This window comes from Carcharodon carcharias, chromosome 28, assembly GCF_017639515.1.
Source record: "Carcharodon carcharias isolate sCarCar2 chromosome 28, sCarCar2.pri, whole genome shotgun sequence".
Classification (NCBI taxonomy): Eukaryota; Metazoa; Chordata; class Chondrichthyes; order Lamniformes; family Lamnidae; genus Carcharodon; species Carcharodon carcharias.
The window spans coordinates 14,177,950-14,202,869 of NC_054494.1; the positions used below are offsets into that span (position 1 = coordinate 14,177,950).

General features: G+C 48.5%; 2 protein-coding genes across 6 annotated transcripts in view; one reads left to right on the forward strand and one right to left on the reverse strand.

Moving 5' to 3' along the window:
* Nucleotides 1-24,920, forward strand: part of LOC121270706 (CUE domain-containing protein 2-A-like) — a 60,404-nt gene extending 35,484 nt beyond the window's left edge. For all 3 annotated transcript variants that reach the window (XM_041176051.1, XM_041176052.1, XM_041176054.1), the window contains exons 9-12: nt 19,211-19,304; nt 20,819-20,949; nt 22,636-22,766; nt 24,578-24,920. In XM_041176051.1, the coding sequence (XP_041031985.1) occupies nt 19,211-19,304; nt 20,819-20,949; nt 22,636-22,766; nt 24,578-24,647 (426 nt within the window). In that variant the 3' untranslated portion in view covers nt 24,648-24,920. The remainder of the gene's footprint in view (nt 1-19,210; nt 19,305-20,818; nt 20,950-22,635; nt 22,767-24,577) is intronic.
* fbxl15 (F-box and leucine-rich repeat protein 15) lies at nt 1,367-15,483 on the reverse strand. 3 transcript variants are annotated; one of them, XM_041176055.1, is made up of 5 exons: nt 15,424-15,483; nt 10,676-10,818; nt 7,510-7,669; nt 5,530-6,032; nt 1,367-4,162 (listed from the first exon to the last, which is right to left on the reverse strand). In XM_041176055.1, exons 2-5 carry the CDS (start codon nt 10,711-10,713, stop codon nt 3,973-3,975), a joined length of 891 nt encoding a protein of 296 aa, XP_041031989.1. In that variant the 5' UTR covers nt 10,714-10,818; nt 15,424-15,483; the 3' UTR covers nt 1,367-3,972. The 3 variants fall into 3 exon arrangements, with proteins under 3 accessions (XP_041031989.1, XP_041031990.1, XP_041031991.1); XM_041176056.1 differs by having other exon boundaries at nt 15,437-15,468; XM_041176057.1 differs by lacking the exon at nt 10,676-10,818 and having other exon boundaries at nt 15,424-15,475.

Genomic DNA, 24,920 nt, shown 5'->3' on the forward strand with positions numbered 1-24,920 from the left:
AAATGTGGCCTTGATGATAATTCAATAGTCTCTTTAACTTAATATCTTCCCCCAATAGAGTTAAACAAATGTAATTTTTTTCTCTCCTATTGTAAGTTTGAACTGAGTATTTTGTTTTTTAATTGTCCATCTAAAAGTCAAGACACTGGTCAAGCAGGAGACATCACCAGCCTACTTAGCGTGATTAACATTCTTGAGTCTATTGGAGGTCCTGAACATACTCTGTGCACCAACTAGGGGTCCTCTGATGTTTTTGTGACCAGCTGTGCACTTCAAAGGGAAGCGACAGTCGTTTTATAATGATGCCTCAAATGGAATCTGTGTACGTAGATGGTCACTTTGAGCTTTCTTTGATGAGTTGGTGCAAGCAGGTTTAATTATTTGTTGAAGGAGCTAAAGACTGGATTTTTACTTGGTAATCAGGAGAACTGCTTTACTCATTCTTCCCTTTAAAGAATTTACCGAGTGGAATTTTCTAGTCATTTTAAATTATTTTATATTAATAGAGCTAAATTTATGTCTAGTAACAACCTATAATGGGCAGTGAAATAATGTTAGGAAGGAAGTTTGAACAAACTGATATCAGTTTGTGCATCTGTTGTGAGGCTAAGATGAAAACTTCCTTGGTAAATGTGGCTGGATTGTCTCTTGAGTTGTCTCTCACTAGCTGAGATTTGGTTAATACATGCTATTTATGACATTTGTAAAAAAAATTACATAGGTTTTCAATCATTACTTACTGTAGCTGACAGCCAAGTACAGAAATCCAAACTTCAGGGGATGAATTGAGGAAAGGGTGTATTTTTTTAAAAATAACTGTACCTGTCTGTGAAATAATTGAGCAATCTGTAAAGTAAATTAAACTTTTCTGCTTTTATAATAATCTGTCCCCTGCTGTTTACAGTGTGTATGATATTGTGTCGTGTGATACTGTTTCCACTCAGTAAATTTGCTGTGTTGCTTCTGAACAATAAAATGGGTTTTAATATTTTTGCTGTCAGTTGTAGATCAGTCCTTGCTGCCAGAAATATTTAATGTCCTTTAAGGAAAAGAACCTTCCTCCTCAACCTGGTCTGGCCCAACACATCCACTCCAGGCCTAGGCTCTCTGCTGTCTCAGTGCCCTCTGAAGTAGCCTAGCAACAAGCCACACTAGTCTACAGAGAATAACTAGAAAGACACCCGGTGGCCTCAGACAGTATCACCACATCCGAGAACAACAATAACGGGTTTAAATCTACATCCTTACTCAGGAAAGGTGTTGGCAAGTAGTTCTAAATGCGGCTTAATTATTCAGGCAAAAAAAAACTTTATACATCTTTTGCTTTCCCAGGATATTCCAAAGCGATTCATAACCACAACATTTCTTTTGAATCAATTATTTATTGGCAAACAAAGCAATCAATTTGTGCACATCAGTGCTCCATAGTCAATGATGATTGGTTAACCATTTTGAGGAATGAAGATTGGTCAGGTCACCTGAAGAACTCTTCCCTACCCACTACTTTAAAAATATTGGCCAGGATACCCAGGATAATGTTCCTACTCTTTTGAAATAGTGCCGTGGGATTTTTTGCACCCACCTGATCACGCGGAGGGTGATGGGGGTTGGGTTCTCAGGTTAACGTCTCATCTGAAAGTATCAGTGAGTGTAGCTCCCCTTCAATATTGCACTGAAGTTTCAGCCTAGATTATGTCTTTAAGTATTGGAATGGAGTTTAGACCCACAACCTTCTCAGTCAAGAGGCTAACAAAGAGAAATAAAAGCATAGAAACAAATAGGTTTGTGTTAAAATAACTACAACAAGTTTGTTAAGCTTAGGGATATTCATGTCAAAACCACTGCATACATCTGTCAGTCGAAGGCCCATCTTCCAGCGAGGGGACAGAGGAGATTTACTAGAATGGAACCAGAGATGAAGGTCTTTACTGATATAGAGTGACTGGAGAAGCTGGGATTATTCTTCGAGCGGACAAGATTAGGGGAGATTTAATTGGTAGTCAAGGTTGTGAGGGCTTCAAAGAGCAAATGAGGAACTATTTTCACTGGCAGGATTATTGGTAACCAGAGGACAGAGATTTAAGATAATTAGCCTAAAGAACAGAGAGGAGATTAACAGGAATTTCTTTTTTTACACACCAAGTTCTGATCACAAATGACCTGCCTGAAAGGGGGCTGGAAGCAGATTCAATAGTAATTTTCAAAAGGGAGTTGGATACATACTCGAAAAAGAGAAAATTGCAGGGCTATGTGGAAAGAGCAGGGGAGCAGGACTAATTCGATAGCTCTTTCACTGGGCTGTCAAATGGCAGCTTCCTGTAATGTATGATTCTCTGAGGATGTTTAAAGAGTTATCAAAATTAGTCTCAAGTTCCTTGGTGCTGTATTTGGACCATTCCTGGGCTAAGCCAACATTGGGAGTGCTGTGTGTGGTTTTGTGCATCCACTATGGAAGCAATGTTGACCCATTAGAGAGAGTACAACATAGGTTTTACTAGGATACTACCAGGGATCAGTAATTACAGACTTAGAATGCCAATCAGGTCTAGTTTAAGTTTTAAAAAGGTACACAGTGAAATATTTCCTGATGGTGAATTTAGGATTAATATTCAAAGTATAAAGGGGGAGATCAAAATAATTTCTCTTATGAAAAGGTAAAGACAATGCATTGCTTCAAATAGCTATTGAAGCTTCTCTCTCAGTTCTAACCCTGATATCAAACCTGCTGATAGTCGAGGCAGGAGGACCTCTACCTGGCTGAGGCTGAATGCCAATTCTTTGACCTGCCTCTGGACCATGACCCCAGTACCAAAATTATTCTCCAAGCTATTAGCAATCACAACTCTTCCGGGGATCTGACCTCAGTTCTACAGCCAGGCTTAGCTCATTTCTATCTTTACTCCAAGATGTGAAAAATAGGATTGTTTAGGTAGAACAATTATTTTAAGATGCTCCTGTCCCACTGATCAATTTCTTCTTATCTGACTCTTCTCTCTACCATGTCTAGGCTCTACTCATCTACACTTGTGTCATCTCTGCCACTTTCATGATTTCAGATTCTCCAGTCCCTCTACGCTTCCAGCTCTCACTAGGGCAGCATATGGTTCCTCTTCGAACAGAGGTCCAACCATCTGCCAGCACTCATCCTAGCCGAATATCTCACCTTGAATGACTTCTCTTTTAACACGCATCCTCCAGGTAAAATATGTTGGTATGTGAACCTGTCTTTTGCAGGATATATTGAATGCACTTTGTTCCAGGTCCACTCAGGCCTCCTTCCTGACTTTCTTGTCCATTTCAATGGTCAACATGTTGAAATCTTTGAATTTTATTTATGTGACTTCCAATTACCACCCTCATCTTCACATGGTCCATCTCTGATGTATCTTTCTCTCTGCTGATGTGCTTTCACAGACATCTATTACAAGCCCATTGATTGTCACAGCTACCTAGATTATACCCTATTCTCTCTAAAGGCTCCAACTCTGTTACCTTCCAAACCAGAACTACTTGGATGTATCTGAATAACAGCTGCAACTCTTTGCCACCTCTTAAATGGAATAAATACCTGGGACCTTTGTAAGGTCAAACGATTCACCATTAATGGTCATGCTTTCACAGTTCAGTGGGTAAACAGAAGTAATACACTGCCTCGCCCCCACTAGTGCACAACATGGCCACTCTTATCAGCTCACAGTATCAAACATCATTTACAAGGGAACTTAGCCAGCTCAGGTGTGAGTTGCCGTGGTGCAGAATCACCGAGGCTGTCAGTTACTGGTCTTGATTCTTTCCAATATCACACTAGCTTTGAGTGATTGCAAATTTGATACTGCAAATTTGACAAAGAATTTGCAGTTTGCTACTGAAATATTATACCACCTACTTTAATCTAAGTTTACATAAGCACCATAAGTGTTGTGTGCGTGTGTGTCGGGGAGACGGGGAACCAGTTTACCCGAATAGTTCTGTTCAAATCTGGAGGTTGATAAATGGAGCAAAGCCCACAACATCCTGCAGGAGGACAAGTGCTCGCTGGAGAGGTGGCTGCACATCAATGTCCACTCCCTTCTTGCGCAAAACTTCTAAACTCCCTTCGGTGATGTTATGACAGTGGTTCACTTTCAGTGAGTGGAGCTTTGTGCAATATTCTGCAACTGTCCTGGAAAACACAATGAGTTGGAATTCTTTTCTTGTACAAATCACATGCACACCATGTCACTGATATGTACTATACATGTGCAAGTTTTTTCTTTAAACGTTTAAAGTGCTTCACAGCTATTGAAGTTCTTTTGAAATGCAATCACTGTTGTAACAAAGGGTCATAGAAAAGTAGTTTTCATGTCTAAATGTTTTACATTTGCAAACACTCTTATCTGTCCTTCATTGGATCCTGAAAACATTGAATAAATGGCACGAGGAAAGACTTGCCTTATCTTAATTTAAGCAGGAACAGGGTCAGGAAGATTCCTATCTCTTCCCCTTGCAATGACTTGTGTCTCATGATGAAAGGTTAGACAGAGTGGGCTTGTTTCCACTGGAATTTAGAAGAGTGAGGGGTGACTTGATTGAAGTATATGAGATCCTGAAAAGTATTGACAAAGTGGACGTGGAAAGGATGTTTCCTTTTGTGGGTGAGTCCAGAACTAGGGGGCACTGTTTTAAAATTACAGGTCGCCCTTTTAGGACAGAAATGAGGAGAATTTTTTTCTCTGAGGGTTGTGCAACTTTGGAACCCTCTGCTGGTTGAGACGGGATCATTGAACATTTTTAAGGAAGAGGTAGATAGATTCTTGTTGGGCAAGGGAACCAAAGGTTATTGGAGGTAGATGGGAATGTGGAATTCAAAACACAAACAGATCAGCCTTGACCTTAATGAAATGGTGGAGCAGACTTGAGGGGCTGAATGGCCTACTTCTGCTCCTATTTCGTATATTCGTATGTATATTCATATGATTGTCATGTCCCAATACCGTCCTGGCTGACACCATCAGAACCAGCCTGGAACCTTCCCACTCCAAGTGCCTTAATATGTGACATTCATCCTGAGCCCATCGGACAAGCCAAGCTTCATTTTTAAGTGCATTTAGTTCAAGAAAATAAATAATGCAGTTTTCAAGCCAGTTGTTCTGAGACGGTAGCAGTTTGATACAACTGAGTGGCTTGCTAGGCCACTTCAGAGAGCAGTTGAGAGTCAACCACATTGGTGGGGGACTGGAGTCACATACGAGCCAGACTGGGTGAGGATGGCAGGTTTCCTTCCTTAAGGGACATTAGTGAACCAGTTGGATTTTTACGATAATGCAATAGCCTCATGGGTCACTTTTTACTGACACAATTTCAAAGTTGCTTTAAACTCAATTGGAATGGCCCAAACAGAATTTGAACTCACTTCCCCTGATTATGAATCCAGGACTCTAGATAACCAATCTAGTAATAACAACTATAGCTACATCCCTAGGAGAAGTACGTTGCAGATCCTAAACTGTTTGAGGGACACATTTTTTTAAAAAAAGGCAGGAATATTACCTCATGCACTCGTTCCTGAGGTGGAGACAGCCGGTTAGATCCAAGTGTTCGAGATCGGTGCACTGTTTTGCCACCTCCTGCACTGAACAATCGCTGAGGTTTGCGTTGACCGCCAGGGATAGTGACCTGATCTTTCGACACTTCCGGACCAGGTAACAGACGGCTTCATCGTTCAGCTGCTTGCAGGCGGTCAGGTCGACTGACAGCAGCCGACTGCAGCGGTCAGCCAGGCTCCTCAGGGAGAGGGGATCCACCCAGTCACACTGCCTGAGGGAAAGGTGCTGCAGGTTGGGGCAGCTCAGGGACAAGGCCACCAGCGACTGTCTGCTCAGGCCTCGGCAGCCTGTGATGTCAACCTTCTCCAAGTGATGATTTTGGCCAATCACCGGTAAGAGCTCGCTGTCTGTCAGCCAGTCGGAACAGCTTCCTACTATCAGGTGGTGCAGTACCGTGTTGTCTTTCAGTATTTTGCAGAAGGCGTGTTGAGGGATAGCAGCCCCGACCTGAACTCAAATCAGAGGAAGAAAAAAAAATGAGTTAACGTTTCCAATGCTCGTATTTCTCTCCTCCCTGTCCCGATGAACTATTCCATACTAGCCCAAACTCCTCCAGTTAGTCACTGGTTACCCAAGATGATGTACGCATGATTTATGCTGGTGTTTATACGCCACACAAGCCTCCTCCCTTCCACCCCACTTCAACACACCCTGTCACTATATCCCTCTTATTTTTTTTCTCCCTCATGCACGAATCCAGCTTCCTCTTGAATGGCCAAAGATCCCCCTCCCCACCGTTCACCACATCTGGAAGTTGCAGTACAGGCAAAATCCAGGATCTACCCCTCTGATTCCATGCAAAGTCTGCAGTTGGCAGCCTTTTTATACACGCCCAGCACCCTGCTCTCATTTTGTGACAAATTGCAAAGCCAAGACTTAAAATCATTTTTAAGCAGTTAACAAAGCTGCAAGTTCCAAACAACATTCCCTATTCACAAGGGTTCGTGTGCGCCGTTCCAGCTCAGTCATGCGCAAAACACTAGGCTGCCTTGGTAAGGCTGCAATCCCATTGTGCAAAAGGTTAAACAGATAAGCGAATGCCATTTCTCGGTGTATATATTACCCTATGTTTCTGTTCATTCTGTTACTTCTTTTCCGATTCTTTCAGCCTCTGCATTCCAACTGTTTTCATTTGCAGTTACACAGAGAGCACCAACTATACAGTGTTCTTGAGTTGGGCAGCAACGATGGTCTAGATACTGACTGTTCCACTACACTCCTCGGTCGGTCAGTCAGTCCGGGCTGTCTTGCAGCCAGGACAACGGACAATCAGGATCATGGAAATTCTCTCTCAATAATCCCAGCTGTTTGAAATTGATGGGACATCCTATAGTATTCTCCAGAGTGGGGAGTGTGCATGGCAAAATGTCTCACTATTCCCTCACTCCGAAGCAAACCTAATGACCGAGATGACACTCACCCTAACATGAACCCTGACAGAAGCGGTCTCACCCTGTGAACTCTAACCCTTGATGTCCCTTAACTCCAATCAACTGGAAGACTAAAATTATCACCAAACACCAAAGAGCTGATGACTGGAGACAAGAGAATGAGAAAAGCTCAACATGTCTTCAAGTGAGAATATCCCACCCTTCCCACATAGCACAAGCCTGACTATAAAATCAGAGAACCTTACAGCACAAAATGAGTCCATTCAGCCCCTTGCACCTGTGCTAGCTCCTTGAAACAGCCATCCATAGTCTCACACCTCATGTCCATGGTTCTGCACGTTTTTCCCTTTTCAAGTTTATATCTAATTCCTTTTTGAAAATTATGACTGATTTTGCTTCCGCCACCCCCACTTTCAGGCAGCCAGTCCCATATCACTGACAAAAGCTGGTCAGCTTCCCAGTCTACTGCCCTTTCACTGCTGAAGAAAGATTCATGGGCAGTGGAGGGAGGCACAATGTCCCTGGCGAATTACCTGCGAGGTGTCCAGAGTGTGGCAGTTTGCCAGGTAGAGCTGGATCAAGGTGTGGAACTGTTTGCTAACCCGCTGCAGGCAGACCAGCTGGCACAGTGGGAGGTGGCACAGGACGTGCGGAACCAGAACATCTTCCCAGGGCAGCTCCAGAAGCTGGCACCTAGGGTGAAAGAATGAGAATTTGAAGAACGAAACAGATATAGCGAGTGCCAGACCGATGCTCAAGTTCCCGACTGGAATCTAATTGAGGAAGACCTTACATTTATATAAAGCATATCCATGAGGTGTCTCAGAATGCTTCATGGGCAATTAATTACTTCTTAACAACTCCAGTCACAACGTTACACACAGAAAGATCCCATGAACATCAATGATGCAATTGCCCAGTTTATCTGCTTGAGTGTGCTGACTGAGCGAGGAAGTTGCCCAGGACAGAAGCATGGGATGTCCGAGCAAGCAGGCAGGGCTCCAATTTAATATCTAGATGGCGATACTGGCATAGTGGCAATGTCACCACACTAGTAATCCAGAGGTCCAGGCTCAGGGGGGAAGGGTTCAAATCCCACCACGGCAGCTGGTGGAGTTCAAATTCAATTAATAAAATCCAGAATATAAAGCTCGCCTCAGTAATGGTGACCATGAAACCATCATCGATTGTCATAAAAACCCATCTGGTTCATTAATGTCCCTTTAGGGAAGGAAATCTGCTGTCCTTACCTGGTCTGGCCTACATGTGACCCTCAACCCACAGCGTAGTTGACCTTTAATTGCTCTCAGGGGGAATTAGGAATGGGCAACAAATGCTGGCCTTGCCAGTAACACCCCACACCATAAATGAATAAAAAGTGCAGAACTATGTATACCTGGGTTGAGGCAAAAGCTGGAAGTTAAGCAACACGTCTGAACATTTTTTTTCGAATTTATATTTAGCCCACGCACCAGCAGGACTCCTGCATTCTGCTCAAAGTCCCCATTTGAGGCTGATTAACCATGGGAGGTGTCACAGCTTTGCCAACAACTGGCTCCAGGAGCCTGGGTGGTGGAGGGGCAGGTTATCCACTCCTGATCACTGCCCAGTGGGAAGTGGAGCCATTGCTGGTGACAGCTTCTAACTGAACAGTGTGCCAGCGCTCTCTGTCTAGACTTTCACATGACTGGCTCAGTCACATGGACTTCTCACCATTCAGTTCATGGAGGCTGTCTTCTTGTCAATCAGCATGCAACGGCAGTCTTCATGATCTCTTCACCCCACCTCAGCAAGCCTCCCCAGCTCCCTGTTAATTCTGTAGCTGAGTCCACTCTCTCCAGTGACCGACCTTCTCAATCACGCTGTCTCCTTGCTGCTAATGCTCTGGAGCACCAAATCCATCGCAGGAGAAAAACTCCTGATCCCAGAAAAGCGCTGCAAGAATTCTTACCACAGGCTACAATGCTGCTCAGAGCCCGAGTAGGAACTGGGAGTGGTAAGAGATGGAGGGCTGAGCAACAAGGGGCAGGGAGAGGCTGTGAGGGGTCAGAGCCTGGAGCAGTGCTGATCGCCAGGTGAACAGCACAAAATGCTGACGGGGAGAGGCCAGAACTATGGGGGAACAGTTTAAAAGTGAGGGGTCTCCCATTTAAGACAGATGAGGAAAATTTTTTCTCTCAGTGGGTCGTGAGTCTTTGGAACTCTCTTCCCCAGAGAGCAGTAGAGGCAGGGTCATTGAGTATTTTTAAGACGGAGATTAATTCCCTTGTTAGTCAAGAATCTAAGGGTATCAGCGGCAGGCAGGAAAGTGCAATTAAGGCCACAATCAGATCAACCATGATCTTACTGAGTAACGGAGAAGGATCAAGGGGCTGAATGGCCTACTTCTGCTCCTAATTCATACGTTCGTATTAGTTTAGCAAGTGTGTGGTGTTACCTGGAGTCCCTCAGCTGTACATAGTAGTGATATTGAGCCCAGTTACAAAATACTCTTCAGTACAAGTTTGCTTTACTGACACATTAACGGACAGGACTAAAGGAGAAAGGTAGCCTGGAGAGTTTTCCAGCAGACTGAAGTCCTTTAATGTTTTAAATGTTTGTCCAACAGTTGATTCAGCTGACACTTTGGTTGTAACATGAACAGTTACCAGTTTAAAAACAAAACAAGAGAAAAATTGAGAACGACGAGAACACAAATAATTGAAGGCCACACCACAGTAAAATATGATCAACTGCATCGAGAAACATCAACATCAGGAGAGGGAAGAGAAAGTGAGACAATCTTCGTTAAAATAGGATGGTTTAGAGGCATACAAGATTGAGAGATTTCGACAAAGTAAATTTTAGTATTGATGAAAAAGATATGCTATCAAAGTTATTTTCATCTTGCACTCAGTAGGAAAGCTTATAAACATTTTCTAACTAACAGGGAACAATAATTTGTACTGCATGAGAAGAGAGTGCTGAATAGTTGGCAAGTGGATTGGTGGAGGTGTTGCCATGGAGAATGCAGCATGGAACAGTTAACTGCCCAGCTTTGTTCAAATTCAAACTGGGCGGGTCATGAATTTTCCAACTTGCCTTGACAAATTAAAGTCAACCCTGCCCAGTTTGAATCTGAACAAAGCTGGGCAGTTAACTGCTCCATGCTGCATTCTCCATGGCAACACCTCCACCAATCAGAGACCACTTGCCAACAAATCAGCACCCTCTTCTCATGCAGTATAACTTGCCCCCATTACAGTTGGAAAATTCATACAAGCTGCCCTGATGAATGCAAGATGAAAAGCTTTGATAGCATGTCTCATTTTTCAGCAATACTCAAGTTCCATACTACCAAACGGCTATGAAGTAAACTGAGAAAAACTATTTCCACTGGTCAGTGAGCAGGTACCTAAAGGGCATGAGTTTAAGGTCAGCAACATAAGAACAGAGGGGTTGGAGAGGATTTGTTTTTAAGCATGGCAGTTGTTAGGACATGGGCTGCCTACTAGAAAGAGTATAGCAGGAGAATGGCTCAAACTGGAAAAGGGAGAAACATTTTGAAAAATAAAGATTTAAAAGAATGTGGGGGAGGTGGCAAAGGGAAACTGTTCTTTTAGTTATTATATGCCTTGTAACACCAGGTGTAATGAGGTGCCATCATAACATTCTCACCATGGGACAAATAGAGATGTTCCACTGTAAAATGCCCATTACCTGGTGGAGTTCACTTGATAGCAAGTGCTTAATCCCATCAGACATGCATGTGCGTATATACATCAGACTGGTTCCTAACATCATCTAAGGTTGCCACCTGGTTACGCACTGGATCGTGCAGATTTTTGAGCAGACTGGAAATTCTAAAATATAGATCAGATACCAAAAGTCCAATTTTCTCCATATGATTTGCAAACATTTGTTATTTACATGTTTAGTTTATTTCCATCAATGACAAACTCAGTCCCCATCCCAACCAATGAACCTTGTTTGTTAGTGCCCTAAAATTATAACACTGTCTTATTTCCTGTAGTTACACGGGTCATACTGGAGTGTTTAATCTTGGCACCATGTGGGCAGTCTGCTTAAAACCACCTTCACTTTTAACATCACCCACACATGAAATCTTTGCCCAAAAACATCACTGCCATCTGGTGTGCTGGGTACTGACTCTGTGCATGTGTGTGTCTGTGTGTGTGTGCCTTCAAGACGGAGCTGGACTGAGGAACAGTATGCACCATACAGAGCCATGAATGAGAAAACAGATAGCATGATGAATGTGACATCTTGGAGTGGTCATAATCACCTGAGGGGGTTGTAGGAGAATTTTACAGAGATCGTTCTCCCCCTATTGTTCTTGAGTGTTTATGCCTTTCCCAGATTACCTGGTTGCAGGAGGGGGGAGAGGAAGTGTCTGGTTATTGTACCCCGGCACTATGAGTGTGAGCTGTTCAATTGACCAACTGGCCTTCGCCAACCTGTCATTTCACATTTGTAAATAAAAAGGGAGGGCAGGACTGCAAGTGACTATAGAGCAGGGACTGACACTTTCCTGGCTGATAACTAATGAATGAAGAGAACGTTCTGGAATAGCAGAGCATGGTGTCCATAAGGAAGACATGGAATCATGCCTATGCTCTTTGTCAAAGCTTGGGCCTTTACTTGTCCTTATGCAGGTGTGTCTTTTCCAACATTTGCTGATTGAATTTCAGATGTGCAGCTCACTCTCGTCCCCACCCCAGCCCATTAACCAATTAATCAGGGGTCGAGGGGGGGTGGAGAGGGAGGAGATGAGGGGGTGGGGAGAGAAGATGGTGGGGAGAGGAGATGGGGGGTTGGGGGGGGGTGAGGAGATGGGGGGTTGGGGGAGAGGAGCTTGGGGGTTGGGGGAGAGGAGATTGGGGTGTGGGGGGGGGAGAGAGGAGATGGGGGTGGGGGGGGGGAGAGAGGAGATGGGGGTGGGGGGGGGGAGAGAGAGGAGATGGGGGGGAGAGAGAGGAGATGGGGGTGTGGGGGGGAGAGAGGAGATGGGGGTGGGGGGGGGGAGAGAGGAGATGGGGGGTGGGGGGGGAGAGAGGAGATGGGGGTGTGGGGGGGGGAGAGGAGATGGGGGTGTGGGGGGGGGGAGAGGAGATGGGGGTGGGGGGGGAGAGAGGAGATGGGGGTGTGGGGGGGGGAGAGAGGAGATGGGGGTGGGGGGGGGGAGAGAGGAGATGGGGGTGTGGGGGGGGGAGAGAGGAGATGGGGGTGTGGGGGGGGGAGAGAGGAGATGGGGGTGTGGGTGGGGGAGAGAGGAGATGGGGGTGTGGGTGGGGGAGAGAGGAGATGGGGGTGTGGGTGGGGGAGAGAGGAGATGGGGGTGTGGGGGGGGGAGAGAGGAGATGGGGGTGTGGGTGGGGGAGAGAGGAGATGGGGGTGTGGGTGGGGGAGAGAGGAGATGGGGGTGTGGGTGGGGGAGAGAGGGTGGGGGGGAGAGGGGGTGGGGGTGTGGGGGGGGAGAGGGGTGGGGGTGTGGGGGGGGAGAGGGTGGGGGGGGGAGAGGGTGGGGGGAGGGCGAGGGTGGGGGGTGGGAGAGGGGGTGGGGGTGTGGGGGGGGGAGAGGGTGGTGGTGTGGGGGGGGGGGAGAGGGTGGGGGTGTGGGGGGGGGAGAGGGTGTGGGGGGGGGAGAGGAGATGGGGGTGTGGGGGGGGGAGAGGGTGGGGGTGTGGGGGGGGAGAGGAGATGGGGGTGTGGGGGGGGAGGGAGAGGGGTGTGGGGGGGGGGGGGGGGGTGTGGGGGGAGCGGAGTGGGGGTGTGGGGGGGGGAGAGGAGTGGGGGGTGTGGGGGGGGGGGAGAGGGGAGGGGGGTGGGGGGGGGGGGGGGGGGGTGGGGGGGGGGGGGGGGTGGGGGGGGGGGGGTGGGGGGAGAGGGGTGGGGGGGGAGAGGAGTGGGGGGGGGGGGGGGGGGGGGGTGGGGGGGTGGGGGGGGAGAGGGTGGGGGGGGGGGATGGAGAGGGGGTGTGGGGGGGGGGGGGGAGGGTGGGGGGGGGGGGGGAGGGGGTGTGGGGGGGGGGGGGGTGGGGGGGTGGGGGGGGGAGGGGGGGGGTGTGGGGGGGAGAGGGTGTGGGGGGGGGGGAGATGGGGGGTGGGGGTGGGGGGGTGGGGGGGTGTAGGGGGGGGGGGGGAGTGGGGGGGGGGGGGTGGGGGGGTGTGGGGGGGAGAGGGTGAGGGTGGGGGTGTGGGGGGGGGAGAGGGGTGTGGGGGGGGAGAGGAGATGGGGGTGTGGGGGGGGAGGGTGGGGGGGTGGGGGGGGGGAGAGGGTGGGGGGGTGTGGGGGGGGGGGAGGGGTGTGGGGGGGGAGAGGAGATGGGGGGGTGTGGGGGGGGAGGGTGGGGGGTGGGGGGGAGGTGGGGGTGTGGGGGGGGAGGAGGGTGGGGGTGTGGGGGGGGGGAGAGAGGGATGGGGGTGGTGTGGGGGGGGGGGGAGAGGGTGGGGGTGTGGGGGGGAGAGGAGAGGGGGGTGTGGGTGGGGGGGAGGGTGGGGGGTGGGGTGTGGGGGGGGAGAGGAGTGGGGGTGTGGGGGGGGGGGGAGGGTGGGGGTGTGGGGGGGGGGAGAGGGTGGGGGGGGGGGGGGGTGGGGGGGGGGGGGGTGTGGGGGGGGAGAGGAGATGGGGGTGGGGGGGGGGGGGGGAGGGGGGGTGTGTGGGGGGGAGAAGGTGTGGGGGGGAGAGAGGAGATGGGGGTGTGGGGGGGGAGAGGGTGGGGGTGTGGGGGGGAGAGGATGTGGGGGGGAGGAGGAGATGGGGGTGTGGGGGCGGGGGTGTGGGGGGGGGAGAGGAGATGGGGGTGTGGGGGGGAGAGGGTGGGGGGTGTGGGGGGGAGAGGGTGGGGGGTGTGTGGGGGGGGGGAGAGGGTGTGGGGGGGGAGAGAGATGGGGGTGTGGGGGGGGAGAGGGTGGGGGTGTGGGGGGGAGAGGGTGGGGGGGTGTGGGGGGGGGAGAGGGTGGGGGGTGTGGGGGGGGGAGAGGGTGTGGGGGGGGAGAGGAGATGGGGGTGTGGGGGCGGGAGAGAGGGTGGGGGTGTGGGGGGGAGAGGAGATGGGGGTGTGGGGGGGGGAGAGGGTGGGGGTGTGGGGGGGAGGGGAGATGGGGGTGTGGGGGGGGGAGAGGGTGGGGGTGTGGGGGGAGAGGGTGGGGGTGTGGGGGGGGAGAGGGTGGGGGGGTGTGGGGGGGGGAGAGGGTGTGGGGGGGGAGAGGAGATGGGGGTGTGGGGGGGGGGAGAGGGTGGGGGTGTGGGGGGGGAGAGGGTGGTGGTGTGGGGGGGGGAGAGGGTGGTGGTGTGGGGGGGGAGAGGGTGGGGGGGGTGGGGGGGGGAGAGGGTGTGGGGGGGAGAGGAGATGGGGGTGTGGGGGGGGGGTGTGGGGGGGGAGAGGGTGGGGGGGGTGGGGGGGGGAGAGGGTGTGGGGGGGAGAGGAGATGGGGGTGTGGGGGGGGAGAGGGTGGGGGGGGTGGGGGGGGAGAGGGTGTGGGGGGGGAGAGGGTGGGGGGGTGGGGGGGGGAGAGGGTGTGGGGGGGAGAGGAGATGGGGGTGTGGGGGGGGAGAGGGTGGGGGGGGTGGGGGGGGGAGAGGGTGTGGGGGGGAGAGGAGATGGGGGTGTGGGGGGGAGAGGAGATGGGGGTGTGGGGGGGAGAGGGTGGGGGTGTGGGGGGGAGAGGAGATGGGGGTGTGGGGGGGGTGTGGGGGGGGAGAGGAGATGGTGGTGTGGGGGGGGGAGAGGGTGTGGGGGGGGAGAGGGTGGGGGTGTGGGGGGGAGAGGGTGGGGGTGTGGGGGGGAGAGGGTGGGGGTGTGGGGGGGAGAGGAGATGGGGGTGTGGGGGGGGGTGTGGGGGGGGGAGAGGGTGGGGGTGTGGGGGGGAGAGGGTGGGGGTGTGGGGGGGAGAGGGTGTGGGGGGGGAGAGGAGATGGGGGTGTGGGGGGGGGTGTGTGGGGGGGGGAGAGGGGGTGGGGGGGAGAGGAGATGGGGGTGTGGGGGGGGAGAGGGTGGGGGGGGTGGGGGGGGGGAGAGGGTGTGGGGGGGGGAGAGGAGATGGGGGTGTGGGGGGGAGAGGGTGGGGGTGTGGGGGGGAGAGGAGATGGGGGTGTGGGGGGGGTGTGGGGGGGGAGAGGAGATGGTGGTGTGGGGGGGGGAGAGGGTGTGGGGGGGGAGAGGGTGGGGGTGTGGGGGGGAGAGGGTGGGGGTGTGGGGGGGAGAGGGTGTGGGGGGGGAGAGGAGATGGGGGTGTGGGGGGGGGGGTGTGGGGGGGGGAGAGGGTGGGGGGGGTGGGGTTGGGAGGTTGTGGGTGGGGGGGGCAGAGTTGGCGATACCCCCCCGAGGGGGGCGGGGGAAGGTTCAGGGGGCGGAGCTCCCTCTCCCCGGGCCGGTAACGCACGGACACCGTTTGTTGCTCAGGCTCGTTCCCCGCACCCAGGCTGCAGCGCCCGCGGCTCCTCACCTGCTGCTCTCACCTGTCTCCATGACACTCACCCCTCCACTTCCGCCTGGTGTAACCCCCATCTCCGGTCCCCCAGAGAGCCGCGGGTGTAACCGCTTTCAGCTTCCCCCGTCCCACTGCTCAGCCGGCTGGAGATCCCGCCCTCTGGTGGCACCGCCTTGGAACAGCAGCGTTCAGATTGAGCCTCCACCTCATCCTTTAGCTCAAAGGATAAGCTGCTCAGGTTTAAGAAAAATATGTATAAAGTGAGCCATAACAATGGCACATTTATAACAGTTTCAAAATTTAGTTTGAGTGATTTCACAGAATAGCTGCAGCACAGAAGGAGGCCATTCAGCCCATCATATCTGCACCAGCTCTCTGAATGAGCATTTCCCTCAGTGCCATTCCCTCACTGTCTCCCTATAACCCTGCACATTCTTCCTTTTCAGATAATAATCTAATTCCCTCTTGAATGCTTCAATTGAACCTGCCTCCGCCGCACTCTCAGGCAGCGCATTCCAGATCTTAACCGCTTGCTGTGTGAAGAAACAAAAATAAAAATAAAAATAGCTGGAAAAACTCAGCAGGTCTGACAGCATCTGCGGAGAGGAAGACAGTTAACGATTCAAGTCCGTATGACTCTTCATCAGAATGGACTTCAGTCATACGGATTCAAAACGTTAACTGTGTTCCTCTCTGCAGATGCTACCTGACCTGTTATTTTTCCAGCCATTTTTATTTTTATTTTTGTTTCAGATTTCCAGTATCCACAGTATTTTGATTTTATGTTGGGTAAGGAAGTTTCTCTTCAGGTATCCATTGCTTCTTTTGCCAATTACTTTAGATCTATGCCTTCTCTTTCGTGATTCTTCCACCAGTGAGAACTGTATTTTCCCTATTTACACTGTCCAGACCGTTCATGATTTTTAACACCTCAGTCAAATCTCCTCTCAACCTCCTCTTCTCCAAGGAAAACAGTCTCAACTTTGGCAACCTATCTACTTAAATGAAGGTCCTTATCCTTGGAGCCATTCTCGTGAATCTTTTCTGCACTTTGTCTAATGCTTTCACATCTTCCTCAAAGATGCAGTACTCCAGTTGAGGCTTAACCAGTATTTTATACAAACTTAGCATAACCTCCTTGCACTTGTATTTAACCAACATTTATCTTTCAACCAAAATCACCAGTCAGTTCACTGTTTATGGGATCTTGCTGTGCGCAAATTGGCTATCCCGTTTCCTACATTTCAAAAGTGCCTGCACTTCAAAAATGCTTCTTTGGCTGTAGTCCAAAAACAAAGGACACAGCTGAGAACTCCCCTGCCCTTCTACGAAATAGTGCCATGGGAACTTTTACATCCACCTGAGAGGACAGACTGTTTCACATCTCATCGAAAAGGCAGCACTCCCTCAGTACTGCACATATATGCTCATGTCTCTGGAGTGGGACTGAAACCCACAACATTGTAGCTCCGGGGTAGCAGTGCTGCTGAGTGACACATTAGTAGTTAGAACATTGGGATAGAGGCGGAGCACAGATACTGAGTAAAATGAATTTCCACTGAGAGTTAATATGCTGAGTGGGCGGTAGAGTAAGCCCATTTTCTATGAACAAAGAGTTGGAACATTCTGGGACACGCTGTGAATTAACATTGATGGTTCATTTCAGAGACGCAGATGTGTACTAATGGCTGCAGACTCAGCAAGAACATGTGCACAAGTGTCACAGGCCCATCAAATTCCAGGCTTATTGTCCCAAACTGCAACTCCTGACCAAAGCAACAATGAGTGGCTTCAATAGGCAGAAACAGGACTTGAGACAAACTTGTTTCTAAAATGATTTTTGTTTAAAAACAGTGAATTGATTCTGAAACCCATCCACAGCTTATTGAGGTGTTACCAGTGTCCATGAGGAGGGCAGTGCTTTGCAGTTTTGATGTTTTTCTCATAAAGTGAAGAGGGTCGTGGAAGCATTGGGCCGTTGTACATCCACATTTCCCTACTTTAATAATTGACCCTGTTTAAAACATACTGAAAGTCGCACGATTTTGGAGCGTTCACGGCTCCTCCCAAGGGAGCTGATTCCTTGCAGGGATTCTTTATTGCTAACTCCTTGCCACCTCGGCCAGATAACCATTACTCATTGTGAGCCATTCAATGTCTACAGGCTGTTTGACCTGGAGGGGATTCACATCCGCCTGCAAATCTCATCCTCACTTCAACGCCCCCTGACAACAAAGGTCATGCATCAAGCGAATGGGGACCCTAATCATGCATCCTTCGAGAATGCTACATTGCTAGATTTGGGGTGTGCTCTGTCTAGCTGCTGCGATGGGCAGTAAGGATGCCATGATAATATCTGAAGAAGTGCAGAGAGGCCTGATGTCCATGCCAACTCTGACTAAATTGGCTGCTCCTTCATGTCCTTGCAGATTGTGGGGTGGGGGGGGGGGGGATAATACAGCACACAGTATGACTGCTACATGTACTGACACAACAGCCGTGTCTGCATTTCAAAGTGGATGCGATAGGTTTCAGCCATTTCAAAGATGTGACAAGGTGCGTTGCAAACGCAAGTCTCTCTCTCTCTCTCTCTCTCCCCGTCTTTGGCTTTTTCTCTCTTTCGTCAATCTTTCTCTGCCCCCATTCACATAAATAAAACTGGTTTGTATAAGATCCCAAAGGTTATTTGTTGAAATGTGCACATCAGGACAGAGTGATGAGTGTGCAGGGAGCTCTCAGACAATCACAGGGACACAAAAGCAGATCGGCGGAGGTGCTGAGGCAGAATAATCCGTAGCCAATGAATACTGGTGAACTGGGGGGGTGGGGGGCGGCTGGTGGATGGTGAGCCAGGAAGGGGCCAGGGAACGGGAGAGGGAGAGAGTCAGAAAAATCGGACGCGCGTTATTCTTACTGCTGATGATGTCTCAGCCGGGCTGCTCTCTGCCGCTTTCTGCCCAGGAAGCACCAGCGGCTTCAGTGCATGATTTTACGGTTAGGACGCTGGATGGAGCCCCTGTGTCTCTGCGCCAGTATCAAGGGGAAATCCTGCTGCTCACCAACGTGGCCGCTTTTTGAGGGTCAACGGTACCACAGGTAAAGGGCTTCTCTGTTGTTCAGTGTCGAGGATGATTACTTCAACGGGATATTCCGTCAGAGCAAAATGAAATCAGGATCAGGGAATAAAACTACACGCTTGAGGTTTCAGAATCACAGAATTGTGACAGCACAGGAGGGGCCATTCAGCCCATCGTGTCCGCACTGGCTCTCTGAATGAGCGTTTCAGCTAGTGAAATCAAACGCCTAATTATTTTTTTTAAAGTTCCTTTCACGGGATGTGGGGCAGTGCAGGTAAGGCCAGAATTGCAGAGGGCAGTTGCTGTGGGTTCTAGAGTCACATGTCGGCCAACAGGTAAAGCATGGCAGATTTCCTCTGCCAAAGGGCATTGGTGAGCCAGATGGGGTTTTTTGTGATAGTTTTCACGGTCACCATTGCTGAGACTAGCTCTCAATTCCAGAACTTGAACCCACGCCCCCAGAGCATTAACCTGGCCTCTGGGTCACTAGCCCAGTGACGTTAGCAGCACTTCTCTGCTTCAAAGTATTCGGCACTTAAAGAATGTTCTCACCTGTAAAGTAATATGTGGATGAATAATAAATGGATGAGTGATACATGGATGAATATATCGTTAGATCTAGCACTATTATGGCACCAAAGCATAAGTTTTGGTCTATTTCATCTGGATAGGGTTGAACAAGTTCCAATTCCTTGATTATTTGCCTCTTCTTCTCTGTTCAACAGTTCCACAAACTGAATGCCCTGATGGATAAACTCTCCCATTCCTCATTCACTGTTCTGGCTTTCCCCTGTAACCAGTTTGGACAACAGGATCCAGGTGAGAAGAAATACCCATTCTGGAATTGCAGGGTCACCATGATGACACAGGTTTTGTGAATTAATTAGCAAATTGCCAATGACTTTGCCGACAGTCAGTTGATGAGTCTGAGTTTTTCTTATCACATATTCTAGGTGGTGACGGAGCTCCAAGAAAGCTTTCTGGCAACTTGTACCAAAGCATTGCCGAAGTGGCCAGAGCCTGCAGCCATATTGTGACTGTTGACAAAGGAAAATTGAATAGTAAATGTTGCCACTGCAACACAACCAAAAATCATAGCAGGTAGTAAAGTTTCAGAACAGGAAGCATGTATTAGTAGCATAGTGGTTAGTCAAGGCTGATACTCCAGTGCAGCACTGAGGGAGTACTACGCTGCCGGAGGTGCCGCCTTTCAGATGAGATGTTAAATTAAGGCCTCATCTGCCTGCTCAGATGGATGTAAAATATTCCAAGGCACTAATTTGAAGAAGAGCGGGGGAGTTCTCCCCAGCGTCCTGACCAATATTTATCCCTCAATCCACGTCGCAAAAACAGATTATTTGGTCGTTATCACATCACTGGTTGTGGGAGCTTGCTATGCGCAAATTTGGCTGTCATGTTTGTTATATTACAACAATGATTACCCTTCAAAAGCATTTAAATGGCTGTAAAGGGCTTTGAGATGTCCGGTGGTCATAAAATGTGCTATATAAATGCAAGTCTTTTTTTAAGGTTACTGGGCTAATAATCCAGTGAATGAGAGATTTGTCTCACATTGCCATTTGAGAAGTTGAACTGAGTTTTAAACAAAACTATTAGCAGTAAAAGTGACCATGTAGCAATCAGACTGCAGTATAAACTCTTCTGATGAAGTTATATGGACTCGAAACGTTAACTCTGTATTCCTCTCCACAGATGCTGTCAGACCTGCTGAGTTCTTCCAGCTATTTTTGATTTTGTTTCAGATTTCCAGCATCTACAGTATTTTGCTTTTATCTTATTGTAGTATAAACCCACTTGGCTCACTGATGTCCTGGAGGGAAGAACCCTGCTGTGCTAATCCAGACTGGCCTGTATGTGACTCCAGTCCTGCATTAATGAGTTGACTCATAGCTACCCTCTGAAATAGCCAAATAAGTGACTCAGTTATAGCAAAACTGCAGTAGTAGGGTCTGGTACATACAGGGTTAACATGGGACTGAGTACAGTACCTGAGCTCACTTAACAATTAGTCCCTTAGTCTTAAAGGGATACACCTCCACCTTAGCAATAATAATACATTGCGCACAACATTATTGGCCTTATGATGAGCAGACTGGTATCGAGAGAGACTCTGAGCACTCAAAGTGAATACTGCTTACTGGAATCACAACTCAACTTGTAACTCTGAAGTGTCTTGTACTTTTAACACATACTTTTAACACATCTTCTTATCGGTCACTAAAAACCTTTGTGATGAACTATTAATACATTAATACGTTAGACTTAAAGTATCACCTCTGCACTCAGATCTGTGCTGAAACATTTCTTTTCAGAGAAAGACCATGAAATTCTGAATGTTCTCAAGTTCGTCCGCCCGGGTGGGAACTTTGTTCCTAAGTTTCCCATATTTGGCAAGATTGAAGTGAATGGTGAAAAAGAGCATCCTCTCTACACCTTTCTGAAGGTCAGTGTCTTTGAGAATGTGCCCTATACATTACACAGGAGCATAGGAGTTAGGAGCAGGAGTAGGCCATTTCTGACAGTCAGTGTCATTGGCCATTCATCTTATATGTTACTGATGGTCATTGTGTTGTTAATGCTGCTATTGGTGATCAGCCGCTGTGAGCATATTCTCTACATGTTAAAATGTACGATAATGATAGGCAGGAACTACTAGTTAATCCATCAAGCCAACGTGATGTAGAGTAAGATTTAAGCACACGGGCTGTATGAAGGTTATAAATCAAGGTTTGTTTACACCACTAGTGTCAAAGTGATATCAACCCTTAATGGGAAGCATAACTCTGAGAAACAAGCTATTTACAGAGAATATTCACTGCCGATGCTCCAGATCTCTGTTCTTTTCAGGATCTCAACTCCGCAATGCAGTCACTCACCAGGCTTGTTCAGGCTTGTTCTTCTACCCAGCTCCTGGCTGCAGTCCTGTTTTCTCTCTCTCTCTCTCTCTCTATCTCATATGAGGCTCCTTAGAGTCAGGGGTGCTGTCAGCTGGCTTGACTATGCTTCCGATTCTCTCCCTCAAGGGTTTCAAGTTGGACTGGGCTCCTGCTAAACTGCCACTCTGAAGAATCATGAATAGACTCTTCCTACACCCCTTACTCCACCATGCAATTTTCACAATCCCAGCAGCCATGTAATCCTGAGACAGAGGCAAAAAAAAACCAGAAGTAGAAACACAGAGCCCCATTCACAGTCCGCCCAACCGATGACACTAAGTCCCATTCCCCTATCACTGCTGTCCCAGCTGACATCGGCTCCTGGTCAAGCAATGTCTCGAATTTAAATTTCTGATCCAGGTTTTCAAATCCCTCCATGGCCATATCAGTCCCTAATTCTGTAATCTCCTCCAGCCCCATGAACCTGAGACTTCTGCACTCCTCTACCTCTGGCTTCATGAGCATCCCTGATTTTAATCACTCTACTGTTGGTTCAGTTGCCTGGGCCTTACGTTCTGGAATTCCCTTCCGAAACCTCTCCACCTTGCTTTCCTCCTTTAAGATGCTCCTTAAAACCTGTCTTTGACCAAGCTTTTTGCCAGCTGTCCTAATATTGCCCAGTGTGGCTCGGTGTCAGGTTTTGCTTTGTAGAGCATTGTACCAGTATCCCTTTCAAATTCTGTTCACACTTGGCCAAGGAATTCCAACCCAGTCCTAATTCGGTACTGAAAAATGTTATGAAAGCAAATTGTGTCTCAGTGGGAGCACAGAGTCAGAAGGTTGTGGGTTCAAGTCCCAGTCCAGAGACTTGAGCATGAAACCTAGGCTGAAACTTCAATGTTGTACTGAGGGAGTGCTGCACTGTCAGAGGTGCCACCTTTCAAAGGAGACATTAAACTGATATCCTGCCTGCCCTCACAGGTAGACTGAAAGATCCTCTGGCACTATTTTGAAGAAGAGCAGCGAGTTCTCCTCAGAGTCCTGGCCAATATTTATCCCTCAGTCAACATCACTAAAAGCAGATTATCTGATCATTACATCATTGCTGTTTGCGGGAGCTTGCTGTGCGCGAACTGGCTTTTCTACATTACAGCAGTCACTACACTTCAAAAGTGCTGCATTGGTTACAAAGTGCTAGGGGATGTCCTGAGGTTGTGAAAGGCGCTATAGAAATGCAAGTTTTTTTTTTACAGGTTTCGTGCCCCTTTGTGAACCCTATCATTGGGGACCGGACGAGGTTGCACTGGTCACCCTTGAAAGTGAGTGACGTTCGTTGGAACTTTGAGAAGTTCTTGGTTGATGTGGATGGACAACCATTTAAAAGGTAAAGCACACGTTAATGTAAATGGGTAGCTGAGATACTTAGCAATTATTCTACAACTGCTGAGTTGGAGTTCAATTGGAACCAATCTAGTGAACCTCTGTTGCAATCCTTCTAAGGCAAATATATTCCTCCTTGGAAAAGGAGACCTAAGCTGTTGACAGTATTCCAGGTGTGGTCTATAATTATGGTCACACTTCTTTACTCTAATGCTCCAATTCCATTGCAATGAAGGCTAACATGCCATTTGCCTCCCTAATTGCTTGCTGTACCTGCATCTTAACTTTCTGTAGTTCATGCACAAGGGGCAACCAGGTCCCTCCAAGTACCAAATTCCCCAGTCTATCACCATTAAAAAATATCCTGCTTTTTTATTTTTCCATCCAAAATGGATAACTTCATATCTTTCCACATTATATTCCATCTGCCATGTTCTTGCCCACTCACTCAACCTGCCTAGATCTTTTTATAGTCCCTTTGTGTCCTCCTCACAGCTCAGTTCCCCACCTAACTTTGTATTGTCAGCAAACTTGGATGCATTACACTAGGTCCTCTCTTCGATGTCATTGATAGAGATTGTAGATAGGTTTTGCACCAGTATTGAGCTATGCAGAAAATGAAAATTATATGTTTGATTCCTGAGCTGGGCTGAGTCATCTGATTTCAATGGTGACAAGTGAACTGGCCCCAGTTTCCTGAAACAACAAAGGGGAAATTAAAATCAACCCGGTCTCTCGCTCAAGGTCACTGCACAGTATTCATTGCTGAGGGAGTGCTGCACTGCTAAAGGTGCTGCTTTTTGGTTGAGATGTTAAGCTGAGGGCCCATCTGTCCTCTCATAAAAGATCCCATGGCACTATTTCGAAGAGTAGAATAGTTCATCCTGGTGTCATGGTCATTAAATAATCCCTCAACCAACATTACTTAAAAAGAAACAGATTATCTGGACATTATCATGTTGCTGTTTGTGGGAGCTTGCTGTGCACAAATTGGCTGCCGTGTTTCCTACATTGCAACAGTGGCTTCACTTCAGAAGGGTTTAATTGGCTGTAAAATGCTTTGGGATGTCCTACTGTCAGGAAAAGTGCTATATAAATGCAAGTTTTTACTCTTTAACTGTTAGTTAAAGGATATTAGTTAAGAACAGAAGGAGAGTCAACTGTGATGCTATCTGCTCTTGAATGTTCTGCTTCCACTCACCATCCGGACTGATATCTGGAGAACGGCCACTGTGTGGCGCCGGTTACCAGCACAAATCACCACAGGGAGCTACAAATGAGCTGTAAGCAAAAGGCTAGTCTTACCTTTGTTGTCCCATTTCCCATTACTCCTTCAATATTCAAGTCACTTACTCATTTACTTATATTGCGATGCATCTCATAGGCTGGAGGAAGCCATTCAGCCCCCTGAGCTGATTCTGCCATCCAACTAGATCATGGCTGATTTAACCTTAACTCCATAGTTTCTCCTTGTTTCTCTGTTCCTTAATATCCTTACCCAACAACAATCTCAGTTTTAAATTCTTTATTTGACACCCCAGCCTCAACCAGTTTTTTTTTTGGTGGGGGGTGGTGGGGAGAGAGTTCCAGATTTCCACTAACCTTTGTGTGAAAAAGCGCTTCCCAATGCCACCCCTGAACAGCCCAGCTCGAATTCTTAAGATTTTGTTCCCCTTTTTCTGGATTCCCAGTCACTCTTTTCTTCTCCGCCAATGCTGCCAGACCTGCTGAGTTTTTCCAGGTAATTCTGTTTTTGTTTTGGATTTCCAGCATCCGCAGTTTTTTGTTTTTAATGCTTTCGGTCTCTGTTTGTAGGTATGACCTTGATGCACCATTCGATATTATTGAAGATGACATTTCGACCCTGCAGCACCTGAAGGGCTGAGTTCAGTTGCTGTAAAGAAAGGAAATCCCCAGTGAAAGGACTGAGACGTGAAAAGTATTTAACTGATGGAGACAGAATGAAGAACATTGAGGAAACTACCAATTCAGTAGCTTAATTGTTCTGATTGGGGTGGGGGTGTGAAGGGCTCTGGGTTTATTACTCCCCCACTGGTTTCCAGAGAAGTTTCTAACACAATAAAAAGCAGGTTTTAAAAAAAAGTTGCACAAAACCCGTCTTTTGAATGAAAGTGTAATAAAACAGGTTTATTCAGAA

Coding starts and splice junctions, on each gene's coding strand:
- fbxl15 (XM_041176055.1), bottom strand. CDS start 10,713: ATGGGATTAAGCACTTGCTATCAAGTGAACTCCACCAG. Junction 7,670..10,675: donor TATCAAGTGAACTCCACCAG/GTAATGGGCATT, acceptor CTTTCACCCTAG/GTGCCAGCTTCTGGAGCTGC. Junction 4,163..5,529: donor CTCAGGAACGAGTGCATGAG/GTAATATTCCTG, acceptor TGTGTTTTCCAG/GACAGTTGCAGAATATTGCA.